Source organism: Amblyomma maculatum, chromosome 6 (genome assembly GCF_055883805.1).
Source record: "Amblyomma maculatum isolate TAMU_Amacu chromosome 6, ASM5588380v1, whole genome shotgun sequence".
Classification (NCBI taxonomy): Eukaryota; Metazoa; Arthropoda; class Arachnida; order Ixodida; family Ixodidae; genus Amblyomma; species Amblyomma maculatum.
The window spans coordinates 66,467,273-66,492,954 of record NC_139349.1 but is presented as its reverse complement, the minus strand read 5'-3'; the positions used below and the strand labels follow the sequence as shown (position 1 = coordinate 66,492,954).

At 44.5% G+C, this 25,682-nt stretch overlaps 1 protein-coding gene across 4 annotated transcripts; it reads right to left on the bottom strand.

Moving 5' to 3' along the window:
* Nucleotides 1–597: 597 nt before the first annotated feature.
* LOC146185918 (centrosomal AT-AC splicing factor-like) lies at nucleotides 598–25,606 on the bottom strand. 4 transcript variants are annotated; one of them, XM_084606847.1, is made up of 9 exons: nucleotides 25,291–25,606; nucleotides 25,057–25,226; nucleotides 24,489–24,587; nucleotides 24,333–24,399; nucleotides 21,878–21,943; nucleotides 20,873–20,965; nucleotides 18,888–19,065; nucleotides 16,411–16,543; nucleotides 598–2,065 (listed from the first exon to the last, which is right to left on the bottom strand). In XM_084606847.1, exons 1-9 carry the CDS (start codon nucleotides 25,426–25,428, stop codon nucleotides 2,005–2,007), a joined length of 1,005 nt encoding a protein of 334 aa, XP_084462973.1. In that variant the 5' UTR covers nucleotides 25,429–25,606; the 3' UTR covers nucleotides 598–2,004. The 4 variants fall into 4 exon arrangements, with proteins under 4 accessions (XP_084462973.1, XP_084462971.1, XP_084462972.1 ...); XM_084606845.1 differs by lacking the exon at nucleotides 598–2,065 and adding an exon at nucleotides 11,937–12,628; XM_084606846.1 differs by lacking the exon at nucleotides 598–2,065 and adding an exon at nucleotides 11,938–12,628 and having other exon boundaries at nucleotides 18,888–19,047.
* Between the last annotated feature and the right edge of the window lie 76 nt (nucleotides 25,607–25,682).

The window sequence follows — 25,682 nt, the reverse complement described above, 5'->3', positions numbered from 1 at the left end:
GGCCTAGAAGGGCGGCCCCTTCTAGGCCGCAGGCCGCATCGCAGTACGCAATTTGACTGGAGTCTACCGCTCGTAGTCTTTTTCTTATAAATTTGACTCTATGTGCCCCGCGCTCCTTGTTGTGTGTCGGGTGCATATTCTTCCGGATCGGAGCGACCTTCAGTCTCTTTTGAACCTAAAGATCCATTTCTGCTGCCACGTATGACTGCTCCTTCTGGTTTTCCCTTATGCTGGCCAGGTTATTTCTTCCTGCCCTAGTGTAACCGAGTCTCCAGAGTTGCTCCTCCCTCACCGCTCTAGAAAAATTCACGCCGCATATGTACTTCCACTTTATTCAGCTTCTCAGTTGAGACTCTTGTGGTGCAATATATAATGGCACACAGTTCATACTGGCGCCAAAATTCTCAGGAGGTTCCTGCCACAAAAATAAACTGAGTTCAAAAAAAAAAAAAATTGATTAATTTGGATAGGGGCGGGATTTGAACATACGGCCTTCGTATGTTCAAATCCGCGAGACGAACAAGCTACCTACTAGGGCGCATCCCGCAACACATCGTCCACAGTCCCACTGGCATCCAGCTCTCACTTAGCCCACACATCAAAGTTCCGGAAGACATCGAGCCAGCTGCAAAACTCCGCAAGTCAGCTTTGCTGCATAGCAAACGCCCCACTTACCATAGCGACGCGGCCCGTCGCTGGGGCAGAAGTTGGGTGCAGCGCAGAATACTTCTATATCAAGCCTGATGTCATGCACAAACCTGGCGAGCCGAATTCCTTCTCTACTGAAAACCAGGAAGATGTGGGGAAGGGGGAAGAAAGAAGAGGGTATAAATGGCACTTGCGAGGCACTGGCTTCGCAGAGGGGCTCTCAATCGTGCAAAACATAGAGGTGGCCTTTATTGTCACAATACAGATCTCCTGCACTGCACCCAATTTCTGCCGTGCTGAAGGGGTTTTTGCTGTGCAGAGAAACTGACTTCCAGGGTTTTGCAAAGAGTCTATACCTCCAGCATCATAGCCCGCTGTTCTCCGAACAGAGACTTTGATGAACGTGGCATCTGTCATGCGGCACTTGCACGAGCTAAACAGCTCCATGAGCACAAAAAGATAACAAGGAGCCTTAGAACATTCCAACGCAAGGAAAAATTCTTTATGATATCCTTTCTGAGAATCCGTTGAAAAATGTTCGCCCTCTATTCAAACCAAGTCCAATATAGCGTAGTTACACCACGTAAGTCTCCCCAATGGGTCTTTCAAGTTCACCAGCCAACAGAGAGAGTGATGGAGCCTATGACTGACTGTGACGTCCGGCTTTCACACTTAAAAAAAAAACCAGCTAGTTGGAAGCGCGATGTTGCGAAACCTGCTGAACTCCGTCTAATAGTCTCAGATTCCAGGTGCACGTGACAATACGCTGATAAAGTTACCAGGGTCGCTTTCAGCCAGCTTTTGGCATTCTGTGCCGCCAGCTGTCATGCAGTGTCGAAATTCAGTGACACATGAAGCCAGAGATCCCATTGCGGACACCGCGCCACCTCAGGACTCCAACAGCTCCGGCTCGATGACTGTGTGAGAAAGTGCATGCGTAGGCAGACTGAAATAAGCTGCTTAGATTGGCATGCAATTTCATTTTCCAAATTTGCCTTGTGAGGTTGGGGGTAGAATGGGGCTTTGCGTAGAATTGCAAAACTATGCTAATTATTTATCAAGCTCAGGTGCATTCCATGTGGTGACCCATCTTCTCTGATGTCTGGGCCTCATTTCAATGTAAGAATACACAGAAAAAAATTGCAAAAGCTAATAATTTAGGTATGATAAAAATGCTAAATAAATTGTACACAGTGCATGCCAAGGCAGCTGTCACAGCCCTTCACGATATGCGATTGTGTCCATAGGTATACGCAGCTGCTTATAAAATGGAAAGAATAAGTCTTTCAAAGCACAAAATATGCATTCTTAATCACAATGAATGACAAAAAATATCGACACTGTTTCTGGATAATCTTAGTCTTTCTTTGGCCTCTTCCAATGCCTTGCTGCCTTTTCTTCCATGCGATACTGATTCCTGAAAAAGATGAAAGCATTTATGAGCATTTCTTGGAGGGGGAAATTGTACACTTGCAAATGCGTGAATAAAATGGCAGACAATGTCTTTTTGTCGTGAAAAAGTTTCCTAGAGTAAGTGACCACCTCCTCCACAGTTTTGACTACTTCTCATAGAAAACTCGCTAAGCCGGCAAGTGTCAGGCACTGCTTATATAAAGAACAGCCACAAAAATGTTTTTAATCGATTAACAGTAAAGTTAGTCATCACAAACAAGTGAATTTGCCACTCTTCTTTTCAAGGTACCAACTTTGAGTAGGTTTCTCTGACCCACCTGAGTAACAAGCCTCCCCAAGTGAATTTTACCTTTCTCCTGTATTCTTAAAGTGCAAGAACTAGCCAAGTACTTCCCCACATTTATTTGTTTTTTCTATGCTGCATCATACATTTTAAGCAGGAGCAACTCATAAGAGAGTTGGCTGCTATCAACAGCTAAGGGTGAGTTAAAGGAATGAACCAAGTTAAAGGTTATGAATCAAGTTTTAAGCTTTACTCAGCAAGAATGAATTTCTTCATAGAAGAAAAGTAAACAAGCATGTGTGTAAAAAACCACGTAAAATATGAGGTCCCCCCCCCCCCCCCCCCCCTCCTTCCAATTTTATCATTTCCAATTTCCGCCTCGTGCTATATGCAGATCCAAAAAAACTTAAGTTTAAATTTGCAGTTCTGGTCTCACTATTAATCAGTGCTAATAGCATAAGGCTTCCAAAAGGGTGCTTCGATGGCCAGTGCCGCTTTTAAAGTGGAGACACTGGCGGCATGCTGGGTCCCACTCTCCCATTCGGATACACTGAACACAATGCGTTGGTGGACGGTTTTGATGATTAAACTGCAACATTCTCCCATTCGGATGCGTTGAACGCAATGCGTTGGCGGACAGTTTTGGTGATTAAACTGCCACTGTTGCGGAGAATTCTGCAAAGTTTGTGTTGTACCAAGACAGTGTGTTGCCAGAGTATATTGCCGAAGTGAATCAGAGTTAGTTATATTAAAGTGTATAAAGTTTAGTAACTCATCTTACGAGAAACTCGATCCCCTGTGAGCAGTCATTTCAGCAATGAAAGCAGCAGATCCCTTCGCGATTCACTGACCGCTGCACTAAAAATTATGAATACTTTTTCGACACTCGGGATGACTTATCTTCAGCTGCAGAAAAGCCACATCATTCTGTCCGATTAAAGGAACGGCGCAAAAGTGGGGAAAAAAGAGTCATAGTGCTGTGCCTACAAAGTTAGTGAAAATCCTCGGGAATGTTTTTTTCTATTTTTGTGCTGATGGCAAAGAGGTTGGGTTTTATTGCCTGACAGACAATCTGATGACTGAAGCAAGTGTTTCATTGGAAGTTAGAAAGGTCAGCCTTCGTGGTCATGATTCCATTTGATAGTCTAACGCACGTGACAGCGAATTCCCCGAAGGAGGGGCTTCGGGCGACACGTCCTTCTTGGTATTTACTGACTTACGCTTTTGTTAGGGCAAACGGGTAAATTACTGATATTCAGTTTTCACGCTTGCTTCGACACTGATCTTAGCTGGTCAAGCTTAACATGATGTATTCTTTATGTCGCGTGGTGAATGTGCATATTTCATCAAATGGCCGTTAAATACACCTGCCCAGCACTGTAGTTGCCGATAATAGTTCGGCTTAAGTCAGCTTAACAATAAACATAAGCCGCATTTTCTCCAACCTGTCTTGTTTTCACCACATGAGGAAACGAGTCATTTTACAAAAACCGACGGCCTTGTCTTTGTGGAAAGGGAGGTGAAAGGAATTCCAGAACCCTTGACAAATTATTGGTACCTAAGCAGTTTTAAGGAAATGCTTTCAGCATTACTTTCGTGGACTAACTGGGTAATAAGGGTTAGATTTCTCGGTTTATTTTTTCAGCGAATAAATATATTCGATGATGAATAATGGCTCTTTTGGCGAATGAATGTGGCAATCCTCCATGGTTCAAAGGTTATCTCGGCGTTTTTTAACGCGAGCTACTCATATACCAGCAATTAATGTGCATATGATAGATCTTGAAGCTGTGCATGTCGAAGAAATTTCTGTCGTCATTAAAATGACTTGTATTGGCTTCCACGTTGTATTGAGCCAGAGGGTGGGTATCGCGTGGTATGCTTTTTTACAGCAGCTATGGATCTTCTCAATCACCCCGATGCCAAGATCGGCATATTTTCCATGACGCCCATCCGCAATTTCATGTATGTAGCCTGCATACAACTGATACACTTACTTGACCGGTTGACACCTCTGGCTTCCTTTGTTAATTGCTAACTTTCACTGAGTGTTAACTCACCCTAAGCAGTCAGGTAGCTATGCTTTGCATGCCAGGAATACCGAGCTTTCTTGGCTAAAACCGAATATGAAAACTGAATTCAGCTACATTTTATCATCCTTATGATTTCAACTGAAACGTTCAACTTCAGTTATAAAGCGTATGATATCAGTGAAAGCTAACAGTTGTTGGCCATTATGAATGTTAATTTCATCAGGTATTACAGTCAATCAGTCCCCTGTAATAATTTTCACCTCGTTTTTTCCGTAAAAGAAAATTACCTTTAAATAAAATTTACGCTTGAGTAACACATCTAATTACAAAGTAGCAAGGCGTCATCTGATCGTACTATCAACCTGCCTCTATATTAAGCTGTATGTATTATTTCCATGAGAAATTTTAAGAAAAGTAATTGCCAAAATAAAGTGCGCAAAAATGCTCATTATTTTTAAATAATCTTTCCTGCTACTGATATCTTCGCGGAAATTGTCTTGCGTGAAGTCTAGACGTTCATAGAACGAGTGTACCCCACGACGGTCACAAACCTGACCTTTATGCTCTATATTACGAATACTAAGAAAAATAAAGTAGCCGCGGTCAGTTTACAGGGCAGCCAGCATACTGCGGAGCACATCAAATCGCGATAGCTTGTTGATTTAATTCCAGTCGCATAGAAACCATTGAGTATAAAACCGGTCTCGAATCACCAGGTCAAATTACTGCCACAAGGAAAACAAAATACAGTAAAAGTTCGTTAATTCGAACTTTACGAGACCATGAAAAAAGTTCGAATTGTCAGAATTTCAAATGGCCTCCAAAAAAATGACAAGAACCATTTGCATTACGGTAAATTTGTCGCATTTACTTGTATAATGATTCCTCTCCATCCCACCCTACACTTTTGCCAAAGAAAATCTGAAAAAAAAAAAAAGGAAGAAAGAAAGAAAGGTGTGTCCCTTTATTGCGCTCCATTGGTCGCAGTGTACAGAGCATTTCTGGGCAGCGCGCCAAGATGCTGCACAGCGATAACACCCCGATGTTTTTCTCTTGATGTTAGCTCTAGCAGGAGAGGTGGAGTGGGGTGGGGGGTTTGACTTGGCAGAGTGCCAGCGGCCTTGACTAGGGTGGTTGCCGGGCTGGTCTGCTTGCGCAAGGCTGGTTTTCAGTAGATGCCTCGATTGAGGCAGGTGCCATCCACTGCTGTGTGGACAGAAATATTTACTATCTGTATTTTCAAATTAATGGGGCTGCAAATAACTACCATTTAGTTTTAAGCCTCGAAGATCACGCGGAACAGACAAAGCAGCTGCCACCACGGCCGCCACTCTTCCAGGCTCAGGTGCCGCTGGCCGCTGCACCGATCATGGCGGCGGTTTGGCCTTATACATTCTTTCATATTTTCTCCTGGCTTTAACTTCTCTCCCCATTTTAGAGGCGCACAGCTCCGTAACTGCACTGTGTTTCGTTGTTTATGTGCTGGGTGCCAGGGCGCGCCGCCGCGCTGTTTCAGTAATTCATAGCGGAACACATTCGCGCTCGAATTAACAGGCTTTTTTGTACACACACCTCTATGAAGCTTGGCCAGACCAAGTAAATAACGAGCTTTCACTTTCACGCTGAGCGGCATTAGAGCAGTTACAAGGCCACCGCAGAGAGCCCACACTGCAACAATGCTCCCTGCACGCAACTGCCAAGTGGGAGCCAATGTGCTCCCACGAGAGGAAAATGGTAGTACAAAGGGTGTCCAGACCCTGAAAATGGAGGCGAAGGCATCGAGGCAGCCCTAGCCTCCAACAAGAGGAGACGCCATTTTGAGGTGCCGTCAGATGACTGTTTCGATGGTTTAGGTTTCCTGATTCTGACCCTGCACCCGTTGCGACCATGGCTGACCACGGTGCTCGCGACACACATGCAAATAGAAGCAGGTCAATTGCACCTCGCACGATGTAGGAATGGTGAAAGCAGCACTTGGTATTTTGCACGGGTCTGTCACAGGCCTTTCCTGCCATGCTGGCCGCATACTGAAGCTGTATCGCGGACACTTGACTTGCATTCTCGGGGTCACGCTTTCGAGAAATGCAGGATACGAAGGCATTTAGAGGTATCAAAGATTAGGTTTGGCCGAAAAATGTCTCCAGCAAGGGCCTTTCAGCAGACAGTGTACTGGACAATGACGACCGTGAAAGCGCCAAAGCCGAAAACACTTCCGGGGCACGCCGCGTGCGGTCCTAGATGCGAGCGAGCGCTGCGCATTTTAGCCGGCAGCTCGCGCGCTGCCATCCTGCATTCGAACTGGAGGCGGTCTATTGTTTTGCAACAACCGGAGCACCACGTGGCTTCCACGATTGCCACGGCGAATGTTAATTGTTCTTTGACGGTGCATGGAATTCTCTGATCAAGTGTGTCAGCACAAGATGGGGAGCGAACAAACACCAGCACATGAATGTGCGTGACACTGTTTGACGCCTTGTGTGAGGTGGCATTGGAAGCGAAAGTGCAGAGCGCATGTGCCTCGCAGAGCAACTGCAACATGTAATGCAAATAAATAGGGGAGAAAACCTTGGCCAGGGGGCGCTGCGCCGCTCTGTGTGTTAAAGCCCCTCTATCTAGGAAAGTAGTGAAATTGTAAGATCTTTGCCGCTGTTTCCCTCTCCCGGCGCTTTCCTCCTCGCTCCTCTACGCTCCCCTCTCCAAAGAGAGAGTGGGGGAAGTTTTTCTGGTTTGTCGTTGGCTGCCGGGCCCCCTCACGTTGCCAACACGTCACCAAACGTCATCAGCACACGCAAAATCTTGTTTTGCTTGTTTTTTTATTTTCTCACTGCCGCCATTAAACTGCCTCGTCGTGCCATTCCTGTGGCTTGCGCGCGTGAAGTTTCGTGCGCGCGATGCCGTGCTGCTGCGCGTTGCAGTGTTCATGTAGAACAGAAACAGAACGTAGAACAGAACGACAGCCGCGCTTCGCTGATTACCAACACGGCACCAGCAAGGTTAATTGAGTTGAAGAAGTTTTCACAGTCTCACATGTCACTGACGAACCCATCACCAGCCGTCATCGAAACTGTAAAAATTGCTGAGAACTTTTTCCGCAGTAAGAGAGAGGCTCTCCTCAAACATTCAATCAGCACTGCACAACTGCAGGCCCGGATAAAAGATAGCATTTCATTGGTATCTTGCTTCCCAGCCTGCCACGATGTTGTAAAAGAGATTGTGAGTGTTTTCGCGAAAGTACGGATCCAGATTGTTGTCCCAGATGAAGCCTCCAAATTATCTCCAGTGACTAGCAGTAAATGGGGTAGCAAAAGCGTAGGCATGAGGGTCGCTGTAGCTCAGATTCGGTGACACTATGCATTCGCAATTTCATGTTTTATTAATTCGAAACATTTGTGAAAGTTGTGGTTTGAAAATCTGTATACAATCATTATTTTGCCTGTCGCCTGAATGAATCTGTAAATACTTCAAAATTTCTGGTAACTGCTTGCATCTTTTGAAGATATTCTCGTGCATATCAGAAGCTTATTATCATTGAAATTAAAATTGGATTGCAGCGTATGTGAAAAATGTTTGTACGAAAATTATTTGCTTGCGCTTCGTTTTCATATCTTTTCATTTCGTTAAGCGTTCTCAGCATCTTCCAATTGTACGTCTAACGGTGTTTTTTTATGCATTTATTTTTATTTGAAAATGGGTGCTTTGAATTAATGTGCCTGCGCCATGTCTTACGACCCTTTTCAAAGCGACCAGTGCTGTGTCAGTAAAATCAAAGATGCTACTTCGTTCCAATGTGCAACAGTGTTTATCGCTACATTTCTTTTGTATTTGGAACTGTGTATTTTGTATGCGCCACATCTTACGACCTTTAAAGCAAACCAGTATTCTGCCAATAAAATAAGACGCTATTTTGCCTGAGTCACTTTGCCGATTAATTGATTTTGCGAAGAAATAAAAGCCACTTTTTGCACCTCTACGGCCTCTGATTAGCAGCCGTAGGAACATTGCTTCATCGTTTTCTTACAGATGCGATTTGAAAATGAGAGCATAAAACAATCGACGCTTTTGTTTATAGGTTAGCCAGAAGCGATCGATGTCAGAATTCGCCGGTTTGCCGCTCACGCGCAAAGATGCAGATTTCTGAAGGGGGCATTGGCCCTCATTCAGGGTCATCTATCTGTCACCCAACACAGATGACACCATAACTGTCTGCTCAGTTTATTTCCCATTCTTGATGCTTCATACCTGAGCGCGATGCTGAGTGCAAACATTTCTTGCCATTTTGAGCGTGTCTTCTCCTTCCTTCTTTGTTGTTGCGAGCAATATGTGCTGCTTAAAACAAACATAACATTTTCAAATTGATTATATATTTACCTGTGCAAAGCAGATTTAAAAGAACTGTTTAAAAGGCAGCACAACAAGCTCCCACCATTCACTACCATTGACCCTTCCGCGGCACCCCTCGAGCGCAGGCAGGTTCAGCGTGCCGTACGCAGCGCTCCCGCCGGTAGGAAAGTGAAATCAGAGGAGAATCGAGGAGGAAAGCAGCCGAAGGGAGGAGAGTTTCGCTACTTTCCAGATAGAGGGGCTTTACTGTGCGTCAGCGCTGAGACCCCGTCAAAACCTACGCGCAGAGCGGCCGCGTCGTCTGCTCCCCGCCGCATAGAAAAGCATGCTGTCGTCTGCTCCGTGCTGCTTTCCAGCACGTGTTTGCGCGCGCGCGCTTGGTTCTTTCTCTCCTCCTCCGGCCGCGTTCTGGCCGCAGTCGCGCTCCAACAAACAAGGGGGGGGGGGGGAACTGGAATGAAAAAGTGACGGTGCGCTTTTTCACAAAACTCGTGTTGAAACGGTAACGGGATGTATGTCGGCTTTTTTTTTTTTTATGTATCTCGTACCGCTCATACCTCGCACCTCTGTTTGTAACTGGCGGTGCCGCAGCAGCCATCGCGGAACCAAGTCGGCCTCAACAAACAGATATATGTCATTAATGCCATCACTTGCGTTTATGAAGGAAAAACACATATGTCAATCTTTCTATCCTCATACGTGATCCTGCTTCGAGAGCTCAAAACTGCGCATTCGCTAGAGAAGATAACTGAAGGAATTGCACAGCGTAGCTGTGGAATTAAGAAGACAAAGGTTTACTTGGAAAGATGTCCCCGCCTGCATGGAAGGTCGTCAGGCATTTCCTCGCTCTTCGTCTCACGGAGAGAAGAAACTGGCGCAAAAAATGGCATGCCGCGGTTTCTCGTCAGTGACCCAGGTCGTTAAGAAACCCGGCCCTCATCGTTAAAGGCAGATAGGTCATTGATTTCGGATGACAGAGCCGCAGCAGCGAACTCCCCCTGACCGCTGTCAGCAGGAACCAAAGGGTAAGGCGGCATGCTTTGTGCCTTTGTAGGGAACGCGTCCTAAACATGCCGAAAACAGGCCCCACGGCGCCGGTAGCATTGCCTAAAACGTCTGTCACCAAAGAGTTGAATAGGCTCCTTTCAAGTGCGCAGTCACAAATAGGAAGGAAGCTCCCCAACCAGCGTCCGGAGCACTCGTCGCTGTGTACACGCGTATCAATTCTCAACAAGAAGGCTGGACCCTTCGATTTCTGAACAACATGGACAGAGACATCAAGAGGTGCCGCCTCAAGTCCTTCAAAATACCTGTCGCTTGCCTCTGCCTTTGAGTAGCGAATTCGTGTTCATGTTGATTTTTTTTTTACTGTCTGAGCCTGCCACCAAGCTTTCTTTGAAAACAATGTCCGCGGCGATCAATTAATAATAATTTCTCACTTTCGAAAGCACCGATAAAAAAAAGTGCCTCCAGCTAGCCTCTATGTCAGCCGGGACACAGAAGAAAGCGAAAATAAGAAACCCCACTGGCAATGAGCGCCGGCTTTGAGCGCGCAGACGCGCGACCATCCCCCCTCGTCCTCCCTCGCCCTCCCTCTCCTCTCCTCCGGCTGCCTGTAGCACGCGCTCCCGAGCGAGCTGGCTGCGCAGACTCCGGAGACAGCCGTGCGCAGCGCGGGCGCGGATGCGCGTAGGTTTTGTAGTTCCTCTCCGCTCCGCTAGAAACCGAGCGCTGGCGTCGCAGAACAAACTCCAGCTTTGGTTCCTTATACTTTTGATGGTCTTTCTTCGCTCGCATTATATGCAGATAAAAACCTCCTTTTCACGTTTATGCTATCCCAAAATCACACCTTGTATTATATGCCGGTTCGTATCATACATGGGCTTTTATGACAAATGACTAGCACGAACTCATATCTTGCATATGATTTTACTATTCAGGCTAATGTCAGCTGAACATGACTACTGTATCTAAAACAAAATTTCATGCATTTCATGAACTTGGTTCAGTGCTTCTTTTGCACGGCACAGTTTTTGCAGCTTGTCTGGGGTAGAGGAAAAGCTTTTACGTTCGCCCGTTGTCCAATCTTTCTCTAATACTATCATGGTTGACGATTCCTTGATTTTTTATCACTGCAGTTCTGACTCATTTTAAACACAGGTGACTTACACAACAACCTTTGTACGTGCTGGCTAATCGCCACAAGAGGTTACTCATGAGATGCCTGTGGACAATATCTATTACGAAAAATCTAATGTGATTTCTTGATATAAGGCTTTTATTTTGTAATCAACCGGTTTTCTGCAAGCACGGACCATGCGCAAATAAGCCACTGCTGCCATTCGCACCTTCTCATTCTAAAAATGTGAAGAGGAGAGTTGCAATACAATGCTTGAAATATGCTCTAGATAAATCTTGCCCTTAATATATGGCTGCCAGCTTCAACAAGCAGATTCTGCATCTCAGTGCAGCAGGGTACACCACACATGAACTGCCCAATGTCACTGAATGCCTTATTAACTGCATTTGTTCAGAAGACACCATCCCACCCCAACCTTCCACTGAACAGCAAACTGTGGTTATTCCGTACTTACACGGCTTCTCCCACCACTTAGTATGCAACATTCCTTTGTCATGCCGGAAAAGCTATGTTTGCCAAAGCAGTAGGTGTCTTCACAAACACCTCCGGGAGAATTGTTACAACGTGCCTGGAAGGTGAGGTGGTTTTCTGGACGCACACTGTAGAAAATGTAAACCTCAAGATGACAGTGTAAATGAAGACGAAATGTCGTTTCCACATGTCACCCACCTACCAAGATGATAATGTAATATATCAAAAAACAGATGTAAATTGGCTCGCAAAATTATTGAAGCCGAAATGATAGATACAGTCAAATCTCGATATAACGAACATGCATATAACGAATTATTGAATATATCGAACTCTTACGAAATATTTTTGTCAAACACATGTACATTTAACTTCCCATAGCGAACGTGGTTCGGCATAAAACGAATATTACGAACTTCGCGATGCCAAGCACTACCTCACTTTAATAGCAAGAGGCAGGCTTCGTTGCACTACATGTGTGTTGTGTGACGCAGCAAACGTTCAGGACTACCTCGCAGGCGCTGACAGCACAACAGATGCCACGACGGCATTGGGAGTTGACAGCCAAAGAAATCTATGGCCTCCGAGATCACCCCCATACGCCTGTTTGTGCGTGTGGAGGTGATCTTGGAGGCCATGAGAAATCGTTCGCATCTCACAATCGCTGACAGCGCCGCTTCCGCTTCAGCAGCGGCGGCAGCGGCGCGATCGAATGTTGCGTTTGCCTTTTTAGTCTTTGCGTCTTTCGCGTTTTTTGGTTTTGGTGTTAGCAGCAGCATCGTGGCGTAGTTGTAGCGTTCCACAGAGGCTGCGTCGGTCATGTCGAGTGTGGTGCGCGGGTGTGCGTAGTGCTGTGATGGCGGTGAACGTGAAAAAAAGAGCAGCACTGACGTTAAAGACCAAACTCAAGATAAAATCAGGGCCTTCAAGGCAGTTTACAAGAGGAGACTGATCGACACACTTCTCGTGGAGCTTCTTATGAAGCAGGACTTGAAAATCGACTTGCTGGGAGCACAGTGTGAAAGGCGAAACGATTGCCAACTGCTTTCGGCACGCAGGTTTTGTTCCAGCAGAGGCCGCGCATCAAATGACGATGGGGACGATCCTGACAAAGCAGAGCTCCGCGAGCTCTATGAGCCTGGAACGATTTTTCGCGTTTTGTTGATGACATGCCCACAACAATGACTGTAGAGGACTTTGTAGGCGGCGACGACATTGCGGCGACCACGGCTGTACTGACGGACGCCAAAATTGCAGTGGAAGTTTCTGAACATCCCGCAGACGACGCTCAGGTTGACCCTGCAATGGATGAGAACATTCCGACTTCACAAGAAGCACTTGCTGCATTGGATTTACTGCACCGCCGCTACAGTGCTATTGAGAGCAGTGGGTTTGCCCTTGTTGAGTGTTTGCAAACTGTGGAACAGGGCGTGATCAACACAAAAAAGCAGGCTACGATAATGCAGTTCTTTGTGCGTAAATAAATGAACGTGACCCAAGTAGGCACCCTCAGAGTTGCTGTGCCTTCTCCGATTGAATTTTGCTGCTCTTGCATGTATTTTCTACGAAATGTTATATTACAAATCATGATAGAGCGAACTATTTTCCGAATTTTTAACTGTTCGTTATAACCAGGTTTCGCTGTAGTAGAAGTGCTTCTTGTGTATCAAAGCCATCGATAGCTCTCACCCAAATGGAACTTTTATATCTCCACCAGTGCCTGAATGTTTCACTCTCTGTGCATACCTGATATTGGCTATGTTTATCCTATTATACACTGGGCTGAGGTTTGAAATAAACTGTTGTAAATCAGTGCTTATGAATCTCATCATTGCTTTCCTTGTGGCCTCAACCAATGCGCACTGTTCATTTCTGTAATGCCTCACAAGACGAAGCAATAATTTTTTTCCCAGAGCAAAGTCAAGCAAAAGTCTGCTCGCTCACCACTGTTGTCCTAGAAAACCAACTCTGCCTCGCTTCACCGGCTACTGGCATGCTCCGCTGTTCCCGCTACCGACATGCGGGAGCCCGTGAGCAACCGCGTGGCAGCGATGGACGCACACTACTCGTCCCGAGTCCTTTTTCTTTGTTCTGTTATTTTTCACTGGTTTTAAGCATGGGCTATCGTAGTGCCCCGTTCCAAAAGCGAAAACAGCGGAGACTGATGCGTTTTCCATAGATGCACTGTCGGCGCTGAAATGTGGTGCATTGTATCAATTGCGGTAGCTCGCTGCTATCGTAGACGTTCCTCTCACATCAGTTTGTGCTTTATCGTCCTGAAACTTGTGGGGTTCTGCCAAATTTCCAGTAATTCAGCACTAGCTAAGAGACAGTCGGCGCCGCAAGTTCATTACATCAAGGTCAACTGCTGCAACACGTTCGTTACATGGAGTTTAGAAATACACGCACTTCAATGGGGGCGATGTTGGGGAATTGAAAAACTTCGTAATATTGAGGAATTCGCTACATGGAAGTTCGTTACATCGAGGTTTAACTGTATGAAGGATGAGCAAAAGAAAATATGAGTCAGGACCACCTTTTAACATAATCTATTCAAGAATGAAGCCCGACATACAAGTATGAATGCCCTACTTTCGAGGTGGCAGCACTATGGGGCTCAGTGCCGATTGCTGCACCTTCCTTATCTTGGAATCTTAAACAAGCGACATGCAATGTCTTCACAGTAGCAGTGTTGATATTGTTATGACGGGCGTAAGACGTCGGAGCGCTGAACAACAGGACAATAGGGCAGGGAGCTCAGTTGGTCAACGGCAGTGCGTCCAGCACGAGTCTTTTCCAGCGTCTTTCTCCTTCACTTGTTCTGTAAGCTTCATCTTCTTCAGGACTGTTACAATGTTGTCATAATCTGAAAACTCTCACAGATGGGTGCAAAGAAAGCTTTTCAGCACTGGTATCAACTGCGCTATTCTGTTCCCTTCCTTTTTTTTTCTTCATTTGCAGCTGGGTTAGTGCCTTGCCCCGCCTGTGCTCTCTTTATATTTAGGCAAAACTAATTTTAGCCAAGAAGACTTCACAATTCCGCTTCCTGAAGTGACCTAAAATTTTGCCAAGATTACCTTTTTCTAACCAATAATTTACGTTTTCTAAGTGGAAATTCACCAAACAGAACAACCCTGGTGCAATTCCACCCTTCAGGCAGTGTCCAATGAGTCCTTTTGCACAGAACTTGCAGAAGCAGGCATTGCTAGCTTCCAAAATGCGTATGAGTAGCTTTGCTCAAAGCATGGTCCAGATTGGTGGTCCTTCACCAGCAGCAGATGTTGGAAGATTATGTTGCACATTCATGAGCAGGAATGACAACTCTGCAGCGCACCACATGCTGATTTCTCCAAATGCGATGCGTAATATCCGGACACTGAATCTGCACCATTCCTACACTAAAGGTGTTTTATCAGTCAATAGTCATCCAGTGCATGCCGACAATAAGCAACAGTGCCCCCCCCCCCCCCCCCCCCTTTTTCTGCTCACTGCTGTAGAAACACCATTTTTTCCACGATTGTGTACTGTTTCCACGAGTGCCTACATCATCTCGTCTCTTCAACTCCATGAGCATCCAGCCTTACATGGACCTACTAATGCCTTTAACAAGTCTTTTCTACTAGCTGCAATCCAAGAGCAGAACTAGGTTCAAAGAATGCCTGACAGATCATCTTGCATCATCTTCGCGTGCCACGTCATTTAGCGGCGGCAACAAAAACTACCACTGACGACTTATGACCTCCGAGATCACATGCCCGTTCGTGGTGACCTCAGAGGTCATGAATGGCCATGGCCGAACTTGAGCGGCGCCGCCGAAATGTGTTTAAATTGCCGCATCATCTAGCGGCGGCGACAAAAGCTAGCACCAATGGCCCATGGCCTCTGAGATCACACCTTGGCACGCGGCGACACTCGAGCCGAGCGTCGCCGCCGCTGTTTGAGTCCGGCCGTCCAACGGCTGGCAGGTATGTAGCTGGCATGGCATCACCATTTCCTCGTCATGGTGTGAGCCTCTGTCGTGGCTCTGCCACTGGAACCAACCCATGCGCGCGCTACATTCCCTGAGTCCATTGGCTTCCTTGCGCAAATTGTGCGCAAAGTTAACATCCCATCTTAGTACTAACTTTTGCTCTCCAACGCGGAACGAAAAGCGAGATTTCATGCTTATATCAAGCTTTCAATTAAAAAATTGTGCGTTTTTGCACCTTTGTGCTGTCCATATTAGTGCATATTTTGTTTCGTTTTATTAGCAAACTTATTTACAGGTATTTGGTGCACTTCTATAAAATATCGGACATAACAAATTTTCGCGCCCCGTACTACTCAGTTATAACGAGATTCGACTGTAGAAGCAGGTGCAAAATACCTACAGGGATAAACACCAAATTGTGGGCTGGATAGATAATATAAATTCCCGCACTTATAATAACTGTCTGGTTAAAAAAAGTAGGTTGTAATAATGCAATTTTCTGTAGCAACAATCAGACATGTATAACGAAATTTTAATCCATTCACAGCCATGGGCAGTGCGCATATAAGGACCTCCCATATCACCCATTTTCAACATCAAAGAAAAAAACAACAACAAGGAGTTTAAGATACCTGCGAGGTGTTGGAACATGTTAATATGCGCAATAAACGTCCACCAAATATAGACTGTGCACTACCCAAGTGAAACTTTACAAAGCACAGTAAACATGAGACCGGCCCGTCAAGTGATTAGGTGGTTTTGGCAATTTGGCCACACCACACACCCTTGATGATTCCCGAGCCCTAGTAGTGAATGGGACAAAAGAATAGACACCCCTTTTGCCTGATTTTGTGGTTTGGTTGTAACGCGGGAAGTCAAGTAACTACGAACTCTGGATACAGTGAATGCAATCGTAGTGACTGTCCAGCTTTTTATAAGTGAACTCAACAGTTAAAACACCAAATACAACATGAAAAATAATTGCCGTAGATGTAAGAATTCAGGACATAAGAATGTCAATACGGACCTAAGAATGTCAGTACAAGCATGTCTCACATATAGTAAAATTGATGAAAAATATAGATTTTTCAGAAAAGTCTACAATCCTCACCTTGACTGCCATCTTCTACCGAAATTCCACACACGTCCGAATGATGGAAGCCATTCTTGTGATGTTTCCGAGAAATGGTCGAAGTTTGCACCGACGCGATTGGGGTTTAGTTTCTTTCGCTTCTCCGTAAACACTGAAAATACATAAGTATGCAAATGCGGCTTTAGCAAATCCTATGTGATAAGTGGCAAATCACTTTCTGTTACCTTGACTTACAATTTCGTCACAAGTTGCAACTGCTCCACATTTGGCAAAGGCATTATTTGCGATTGAAAACAATGCACACTTATACACAATGCAGAGCACAAGAATGAAGACACCGTTTGCGTTCTGTGTTGTGTCTGAAAGGGGAGAGAGAGCTTCTGGAGCAGGTAAATCAGTGAAAGAGATCAATTTTTCAAAATCTAGAGCTCTTGCTTATAAGTCTGTGAATTTTCTAATCTCCAGAGTTAATATTTCCACTATAATAAGAATAGAAAACGTAGATAATTGCTCAATTTGGACCAGTTTAGAAGCAAAAACTGTACTAGTTCCGTGACGCGCAGCTTTCATTCTCCAGTAGCGATTGTCGCCATCTTGATTTCATTCGAAAGAGCAGCTTTTAATTTTCAATTTCGCGCCGTTGCCACACGTTTCCGCGTACCTAGCTGCGGAGTAAAAAAGTATTGCTATTCACTATTTGGTGCACACAACTGGGAATTGGCGAATGTGTTGCTAGCTATGTGTGAGGCGGCGATATAAACACTGGTTAATACAGTGGTGAGTACGGCCTAGCTGTCAAATTGTCGCTATCAAGTGAACTATGGTGACATTTCTTCCTGCTGCGTGTGATCAGTGAACGGAAAATTAACTCGTTTGTTGTGAACATTTTTGTGCAAGCGTGCATGCAATGGGAAATCGCCGTCCTGCGCTAAATCATACATTCTCAGTTATCAATGTATCGGATCGCGGTCTGCACACCAAAAACACAGCGAAATTATGCCAACAGAAAGTTGATGTTTTCTGCGATTCTGACTGTGCGCAACCCGTTTGGGAGATTTGTGCAGAGTTCAATCTTACAATAAAAATTGTCAATTTCAACATCGACAGTACAAGTGACTACTTCCCAGGAAATAATTAACGGAGACAACAGTCCATGACAGTCCAAGGTAAACATATGAAGATGTTATTATTTTTTTTTATTGTTTTGTAGTTGATCTTGACCAGAATTAGTCCTGTGATGATTTTAGGGAGAAAGTATATAAATGCAAAGTGGAAGGAAAAACAATGCGCCAATATTTATATACTTTCTCCCTAAAATAGTCACAGGACTAATTCTGGTCAAGATCAGCTACAAAACAATAAAAAAATATGACAACATCCCTATACGTTTACCTTGGACTCTAATGGACTGTTGTCTCCTTTAATTATATCATAATGAACCCCTCACTTCCCCTTCAATTTTCTGCTTAATACTTCCCAGGAAGTTATTATAGACTTCCTAATGCCACTTCACCGATAATTTTGAAATCTTCTTCAGTAAACAGCACTTTGTCTGATTTTGTCATTTTTGTCAAAATAAAAATTTTGGACTCGCAGCAAATCCTAAGGTAGTGTATCTAGGCAAATATGGCCCATAGAACCATAATTCGTTTTAAGCATGGAGCTAGATCAGAAGATGCACTGTTAGGAGCAGAATATATTCAATTTGGGCTCGTAAATTTTTTAAAATAGTACTCTAGTTCTTCACTGTGCATTAGGCACTATTTGTACCTGAAGTTTCAATGACTTTTAACATTACCTAAGATATTAAAATTAAAAAACTGCTTCCAACATTTCATTCCTTTTCTTTTCTTTTTTTGCAGAATGTAATCATGTGTCCTTTGTGACCTTCTATGATGTGCTTTTTCACCATTGTTCCTGTTAATGAAAGGGCTTTAATTAAATCTTGGGAACTAATGAACCTATCACAATATCAATCACAGTTTTTTAGATCAATGCAGAAGACTAGTCAAAAGTGTGCATTTTGGTTGATTTGGTGAAGGAACAAAGAAGTTTCTTTGAAAGCAGTCTCCCCCTTAAGGTGTGTGCTGTTTTTTATCATGAATCTTCACCAACTAGCCCAAACATCTCCTCTGCCACATATAATTTCCAAACACAAATGCACATCAGTACAAGCTGCATCCTTTGCATACATGTAGCATACAAAAGGAATTGGGTACAGCTAAATGCGTTTGATTTCCATGTGGCTGCACTGATTGACTGCTAACTATTAGGAACCAAGGTGTAATTCCAGCAAAGGAGTCCACATGTAAACAGAGGTGAAAAGCAAATGATGACCACCATCTAAATTTAACTGCTGCGGATGGAATTTGACTGGACAATATATGACGACAGAGTCCCTCAGCATCCACAGAATTAACAAGCTGCTCCGAAGATCACACCAGCAATAAAAAAAAAAAAAAAAAAAAAAAGAAGATAGAATAAACGCTGCATACAGTGCCTCTGGAAGTCTTCAATCGTAGGGCCGATGGGGGCCTTGGAGATTTCTCCAATGCACGATTGTTTGGCTGGTGTTGGCCCTCCTCCGTCGTCTTCATCACTGTCGTCATCGAGCCAGGGAGGTTTCGCTCCAGTGTGGATGTTCCCTTTCGTTGCCTGCCGCAACATAACTCTCTGTCACGCCACCAGACAAAATGTCAGCCAGTCAGGGAGCTTATAATGGAGACAGTAAGTACAACAGCAGGCCACTTCTTTTTAGTTATCAATAAAAATTGATTCTATGATTTTTCCAGGCTATAATGATGCTTGTCCAGCAGCGAAAGCTGCTTTTGCTGCTCACACTTTGAGCTGTTTCCCCAGCACTTAATTCACCCTGACGACACCAAAACTGAAAACGATAGTTGCCTTTAGGCCCTGATCGAAAAAAAAAAGTGTCTTGATACACCGCAATCTTGCAAAAACAGCCAGAGGTGGCAATCCCTCAATTTAATTATTTTTTTAAAACCATTTTGAGCTTGCGAAACCTTCAATATAAGTGAAAGCAGTGTTTTTGTCATTAGGGCAGAGAAAACTATCATTACAGGTGAACTTCAGTTTTTCTTGGTGCCCTTAAATATGTGGAAAAGCAACTCCAATTTTCGCAGTTCAGGCAGTCTGCAAAATGACACCAGACCAAAGTGGCCTGCAGATAAAAGGCAGCTCCTCTGCAACTACACATTTATTTTCTAAAATCTTAATGTTTAAGCTAGTAAGTAACACAAGAAGTGAATGGCACAATAAAAAGTTAAAGGAACGATGCTCATTGGCTACATGAGCATTGAAGTCTGAGACGCGCATTATACTAAACCTCAAAACTTAGTACTTATATACTCCTGCAAAAAACACACACTTCCCGCCAATGCAGAGGCTGAAGAGAACCTCTCAAGTCCCCCCCCCCCCTCTGTCCCCCAAAGAAAGAGTCGGCCCTCGAATAAAATAAGCTACAAGGTCAATCGGTGTAGTATCTGTGTACCCTAATTGGGAAAGGCATGTAATGTGGAACCCAGAGTGGCAAAAGAAAGGGGCAGCATTGAAAAAGAAACTGCCGCACATGGCTGGTGATCACTACTAGTCATGCACTAGTCATGAGGTATGCCTCGCTAGTCCACCAGGTCCATTGTGTGCATCGCTGGCCAATACAGATCTTTACCTTCTAAGCTGCTGCCATGAAGAGACAGCGCACAAACAGCAGACATCCTGTGCACATATACGCTGTGGTAGCCTCGCAGCTGCTTTCTAGAAGAAAGTTGAAGAGGCGGACAGCAACCTGCCACCAGATGCCGTGAACCCTACAATCACCATCGCTATTACTGCATCCGTAAAGTGGCTGGTCCCCAGAAAGTGTCTTGGCCAGGAGGCCTTGATCATGCCGGGAAGCTTATAGAGCGACTTAATAATGTCTGCTTTGGAGAAACAGAAATCAGCCAGCGACTTATTAGAGAAACAAATGCCCCTTTTGTTGAACTTTGTATTTAGTTTGGCTGAGATGGGGCAAGTCTACAATGCGAGCTTTGGATCAGAATCCTTGCAAGTTGACTCGACTCTAGTATCACAACAAGTTATGTATTGCGTGCACTCATGATGCCAGCGCTACTCGAATAATTAGCGCCCAATGAGTCATTACTCCTTCATATAACTAGTGCTTGTGTCAAGCATCTAAAGAAGCCCACCTGGCAGGCTTAGTCTACAATGACATCTTCGGCAATGAATAAGACAAACTAAGAACTAGCACGCCCCAGTTTAAGCACCAAGTTCTACTAAAAGAAGAAAACAAAGCAGCCCATGCTTGTGCCAAGCATCTAAAGAAGCCCACCTGGCAGGCTTAGTCTACAGTGACATCTTCGGCGATGAATAAGACAAACTATAAAAAATGCACGAGAACTAGCCCGCCCTAGTTTAAGCACCAAGTTATACTAAAAGAAGAAAACAAAGCAGCCCAAACCTGTTTGCCTGATGAACTGCCGTTCACCGATGACCAGTGGCTGCAACCAGGTTGGGGCTCAGGACTGGCGTGTTCGCTGATCGCTGAACAGTACTGTTGCATAAATATTCAGGATCCATGGCACATTGAGAGCGTGAGCATGTTCACAAAAGGGAACAAAAAAACTGGCAGTACTCAAATGCTCATCGTGAATGTGAGCTATAATTCAGAAAAAACTGACACCTCTGACAGAGCTGAGAGATAAATTAATATGTATAAGCTGTGCGTGGTGCCCATACATAACTGAGATAAGACGCTACATCAACCTTTCCAAAGGACCTGCTTAGCACAATAACTTGAAGCTTTTTGTGATGAATGAAAGTGTCCATCATCATTAGCCACTTCACACCCACCACGGTATAAAGGCCTTTCGAATCGAGCTCCAATTATCCATGTCACTTACCATCCGCAGCCCTGACCATGCTTTCCTTCTTTTCAAATCTTTTTGCTCCCCTAACCTCACACACTGCAGTTACCTGTGTGTTAATTACATGTCCTGCCTAGGCCCATTTTCGTACTCTTGATTTCTGCTACATCACTGATAAGTAATTGGGTATAATAATTAGGTATATAATTAATGAGAATAAGTGCAGAGAGAGTGTGGCACCCCTCGCACAGCATTAAAGGGTGGAGTTGGCCAGTGACAAAGAAGCGGGGCTAGTTATAGTTAGTACATGCAGTGCAACTAAACATCTTAGTTCGAAACTCAACACAGTAACGGCTAGTTCTAACCTTGCTTTAGCTTTGACAAGCTTAGAACCTTTCAAGATACATAAAAAATAAGGAATTGGGCAATGCTCACTAGGGCTCACCGGTACATATACATATTGAGAAGGCTAAAAACAGCACCCACACAAATATCTGGAACATAAAGTCTAAATTTTCGAGTTGTTAAAAAATTGCACCCACACTGTACACTTATAGCAAACCACAACATGATTTGGATACATTTTATCCAGAACAAACCTCGAGGCGTGCTGTTGTCACAATGTCCATCCTGTGCTTGTCGTTTTTTTGGATTGTGGCAACAGTCTAGTAATAAAAAGGAGGATAAAAACATATCAGAATTCGGTCGTAACACTGGACTTCGTGAACTGTATATACTGTGATGCAGCGTTTGTGAACAAGTAACCAAGACCATTTAGTTGCACTATTTTCACAGCTAAACAATGGCAGCAAAAAACTTGCTTTGTTGCAGAGTTCGAAGAAATATACGGAGTGGTAATGCTCAATAAACCGATCCAGACGCTACGCGTATGTAAGGAGCAAGTGCCACACAAGTAGGACACCGAAGATGACGAAGAGAAGAAAGGAAGACACATGCAGCACATCGAGAAAGTGCCATGTGGAGCAAGCAACGAACGCGTGCGCATCAAGAAAGTGCCAAGTGGAGCAATCAGCAGACGGAGACAAGAGACGTAGAGAGAGCAGGGAGTCGGGACGAGAACATGGAAGAGAACAATCAGGGACAGAAGCCTCTGGACTATGCCTGTCTGCTGGCGCCCTGAGTGACCAGGCGTGCCGCAAAAGTTTGGGGTTACAGACACGGATTGACCTGATCCTGACTCCAGACGCATCTGCCTGAGCTAATAGACTCAGACGCAGCTGGATGTGGACCATCCCAGCAGCTGCGATGACGTGACCACCAGTCGGGTGGCCAAACGCAAAGTAGACAACATATCCACCAGACACTGCTCCGGCCATATGAAGTACGCGTATGGGACTTGTAACAGTTGGATCCAGGCTACAGCGTAGAGGCCTGCTGTAGAGCAGCCGTTGACCGGACTCGTCGGTTCGAGACGCACCCAAAAACGTCGACTCCGCCGACGCCCAGCCGCTTCACTTCGTAGTATGCCCCACCACTTCGAAGGACAGGTACACTTGAGTGTATCTTTCCTTTTCTTTTGTTGACTATTTTCCTCTCCGTTGCGCATGCTTCTTTGCCTTTACTTGCTTGTATGTGTTGTTTTTTTCAGTGTTAAATTAGTTTTTCTTTTTTTCAAGTAACTGCCTGGTGTATTTTGATTTCTTATCTGCATTCATAGAACCTCTTCACAGCATAATAATGCAACTGCTTTGAGTTCAATCTAGTCCTATTCCAAGATGCTGTGCCCTCTCAGAGTGCATTAAGATTCATTAACCATAAAAGTGATAGAAAAAAAAAATGCGGACACCACACATTGTGGTGATGGAAAAAAGAAGATAGAAATGGGAAAAATTTGTCAAACTGTATTCTTCCTGGCAGCCTGTCGACAAAACACTGAGAGGAACCAGTTGCAGCACACTGAATCTGAACTGCTGTGCTGTCAGCATGTTCAAATTGTTAAAGACACATGCACTGTGTGGTCAAGTGAGGAAGTTGGATTCATTGTTCTGAGATGTACGGACAGTAGTTTTCCATTGGTCCTATGTTGAAGCTATGAGACATTTATGGAATGAAAAGCATTCATTGCTGGTGAGAGCCGAGGAGGATATTCTTGGGCTTGTTAATAGGAGACGAAAAAAGAAGCTGTAAGCAAGGCAAACACAAAGAAACATGCATGTCGGAGTCAAAGGTAATGACACAGCAATATGATGACCGAGTTATAACACTCATAACGAAATTTAAATAGTTCCTGAACTGCATGCAGAAAAAGCAATTCAGTAAAATTTTACTTCAGCGTAGCAAAATAGCACCACTCGTCACTTTAGTGGGCTTGCCTATGTGTCCACCGAAATGCAGTAAAAGGATTTGCACTTTGATGTAGAAATGGATAAAAATTTTGAATAGTAGATCATTATCAGCCTGACTAAACCCACTGCAGAGCAAAGGCCTCTCCCATATTCCTCCAATTAACCCGGTCCTGTGCTAGCTGCATCCACTTGACTCCTGCAAACTTCTTAACCTCATCCGCCCACCTAACTTTCTGCAGCCCCCTGCTAGCTTTTCTTCCCTTGGCATCCAGTTTGTTACCCTAAGCGACCAACGGTTATCATCTCTTCGCTCTACATGTCCTGGCCATGCCCATTTCTTTTTCTTGATTTCCACAAGAATGTCAGTAACTTGAGTTATTTCTCTGACCCACTCTGCACGTTTACTATCTCTTAATGTTACCCCTATCATTTTTCACTCCATAGCCCTCTGCATTGTCCTCAACTTAAGTAGAACCCTCTTTGTTAGCCTCCACGTTTCAACCCCAAAGGGAGTACAGGCAAGATGACACTGTTGTATACTTTCCTCTTGAGCGATACCGATAAGCTGCTAGTCATATCTGCGAGTGCTTGCCAAATGCGCTCCATCCCAGTAGATAGAAAGGTCTTAATACATGCACCTGTAGGCCTCTACAACCAGTGACAAAATGAACAGGTCACCCAGCAGATTCTTGTCTTAGTAAGAAAACATAAAAACATGCAAATGTTAGGTGCAAAATGTTTTCTGCACCTTTCGATGCAGTTTCTCCATCTTCTCAAGGTACACTTTCTCCACAGCATCAATCAGTGGCTCAGCTCTACAGAACAGAATGAACATAATTTACAGAAAAAGTAAGTAAAAGATATGCCAGCCAGCAGTAAGTGAAAAGAGGCTGTTGGGACGTACCCTGAAAGCATGGTGCTACTTATGACATAGAGTGGAACAGATGCTTTGCAGATTTTGTTCTTCCAAAAGAACGATTTGCAGGCTGCTTCATGACTTGGTCTGCGTGGAGTATAAGAGATACACAAAAATCTTTTTACGCTTGCACATAGAGACCTTTACACAGTTTTAGTGACTATTGGGCTTTTTCACATGTGTATTTGGCTCCCACAGAAATGAACAAAATTCTACAAGGTAACATATCAACTCCTACAAGGGGAACAAACCAGCCAGCGCAGCCAAGATGCAGAAAACGAGATATTGACGATAATAAATATAAGAGAATGACAGCAATAATACATACAGTGGGTTCTGTGGACGAGCTAGCAACAGCAATTACAAAGCAATCATTAAAACTCCGTGAATATTTGAAATGTGGCATCTCGAACTGCGGCTGCGACAGATGCTAAACAACAGCGCAGCCAGGCGTAGATACGAGTAAATAAATTCAGAAAGCCAAATAACAAGCATGTGCCCACCACACCCAGCAACCTGTTCAAGAACGGCAGGCAAGCTAGCTAATGAAACTTACGTGGCAAGGTGCAGCAGAAAATTGTGACTGTGGACGCTTAACGCTGTTTCAACTTTTCTCCCATGTTTTTCGACCTCCTGAGCGCAAAAGTAGCACCAAACTTTGGCGCCATCTTCCCAAAGAAGATCGTGAACTTCAGGCTTCTTCAGGAACTGCTTCGCTTCGTTCACCTGGCACAGTCAAGACAAACGGTTTGGCAAAGAACGTCACTGCAAGGCTCACTTGTGAACTTACCTTTTTAAGGAATTTAGCCAGAACGTTTTTAACGATTTCTTGGTGCTTTTTTGAATACACGTGTTTCTTGCCAACGTTGTGGCTTATCCTGCACAACTCGCATAGCGTGTATTGCATGAATGACTCGATTGTCTCCATAACGCTCGGTTCGTCGTGTTTACACTGTAGTCGTGCTTGAGACTTGAGATCGACAGCGCGCCGGCCGCAGTTCAACAAATTTCACCTCAGCGATGTAGTAAACCTTAATATCATGTTCTCCACCGCAATCTGCAGTTATGAACGAAACCGCTAACCAGCCGACCAGCCTGCAAGCCATCACGTGGTACACGATAAAAATAAACAAATAAGCGTTGAACAAGAACCGAATAGCCTTAGCGATGAAGTATTTTTTT

Coding starts and splice junctions, on each gene's coding strand:
- LOC146185918 (XM_084606845.1), bottom strand. CDS start 25,428: ATGGAGACAATCGAGTCATTCATGCAATACACGCTATGCGAGTTGTGC. Junction 25,227..25,290: donor TGGCTAAATTCCTTAAAAAG/GTAAGTTCACAA, acceptor TGACTGTGCCAG/GTGAACGAAGCGAAGCAGTT. Junction 24,588..25,056: donor TTTCTGCTGCACCTTGCCAC/GTAAGTTTCATT, acceptor TACTCCACGCAG/ACCAAGTCATGAAGCAGCCT.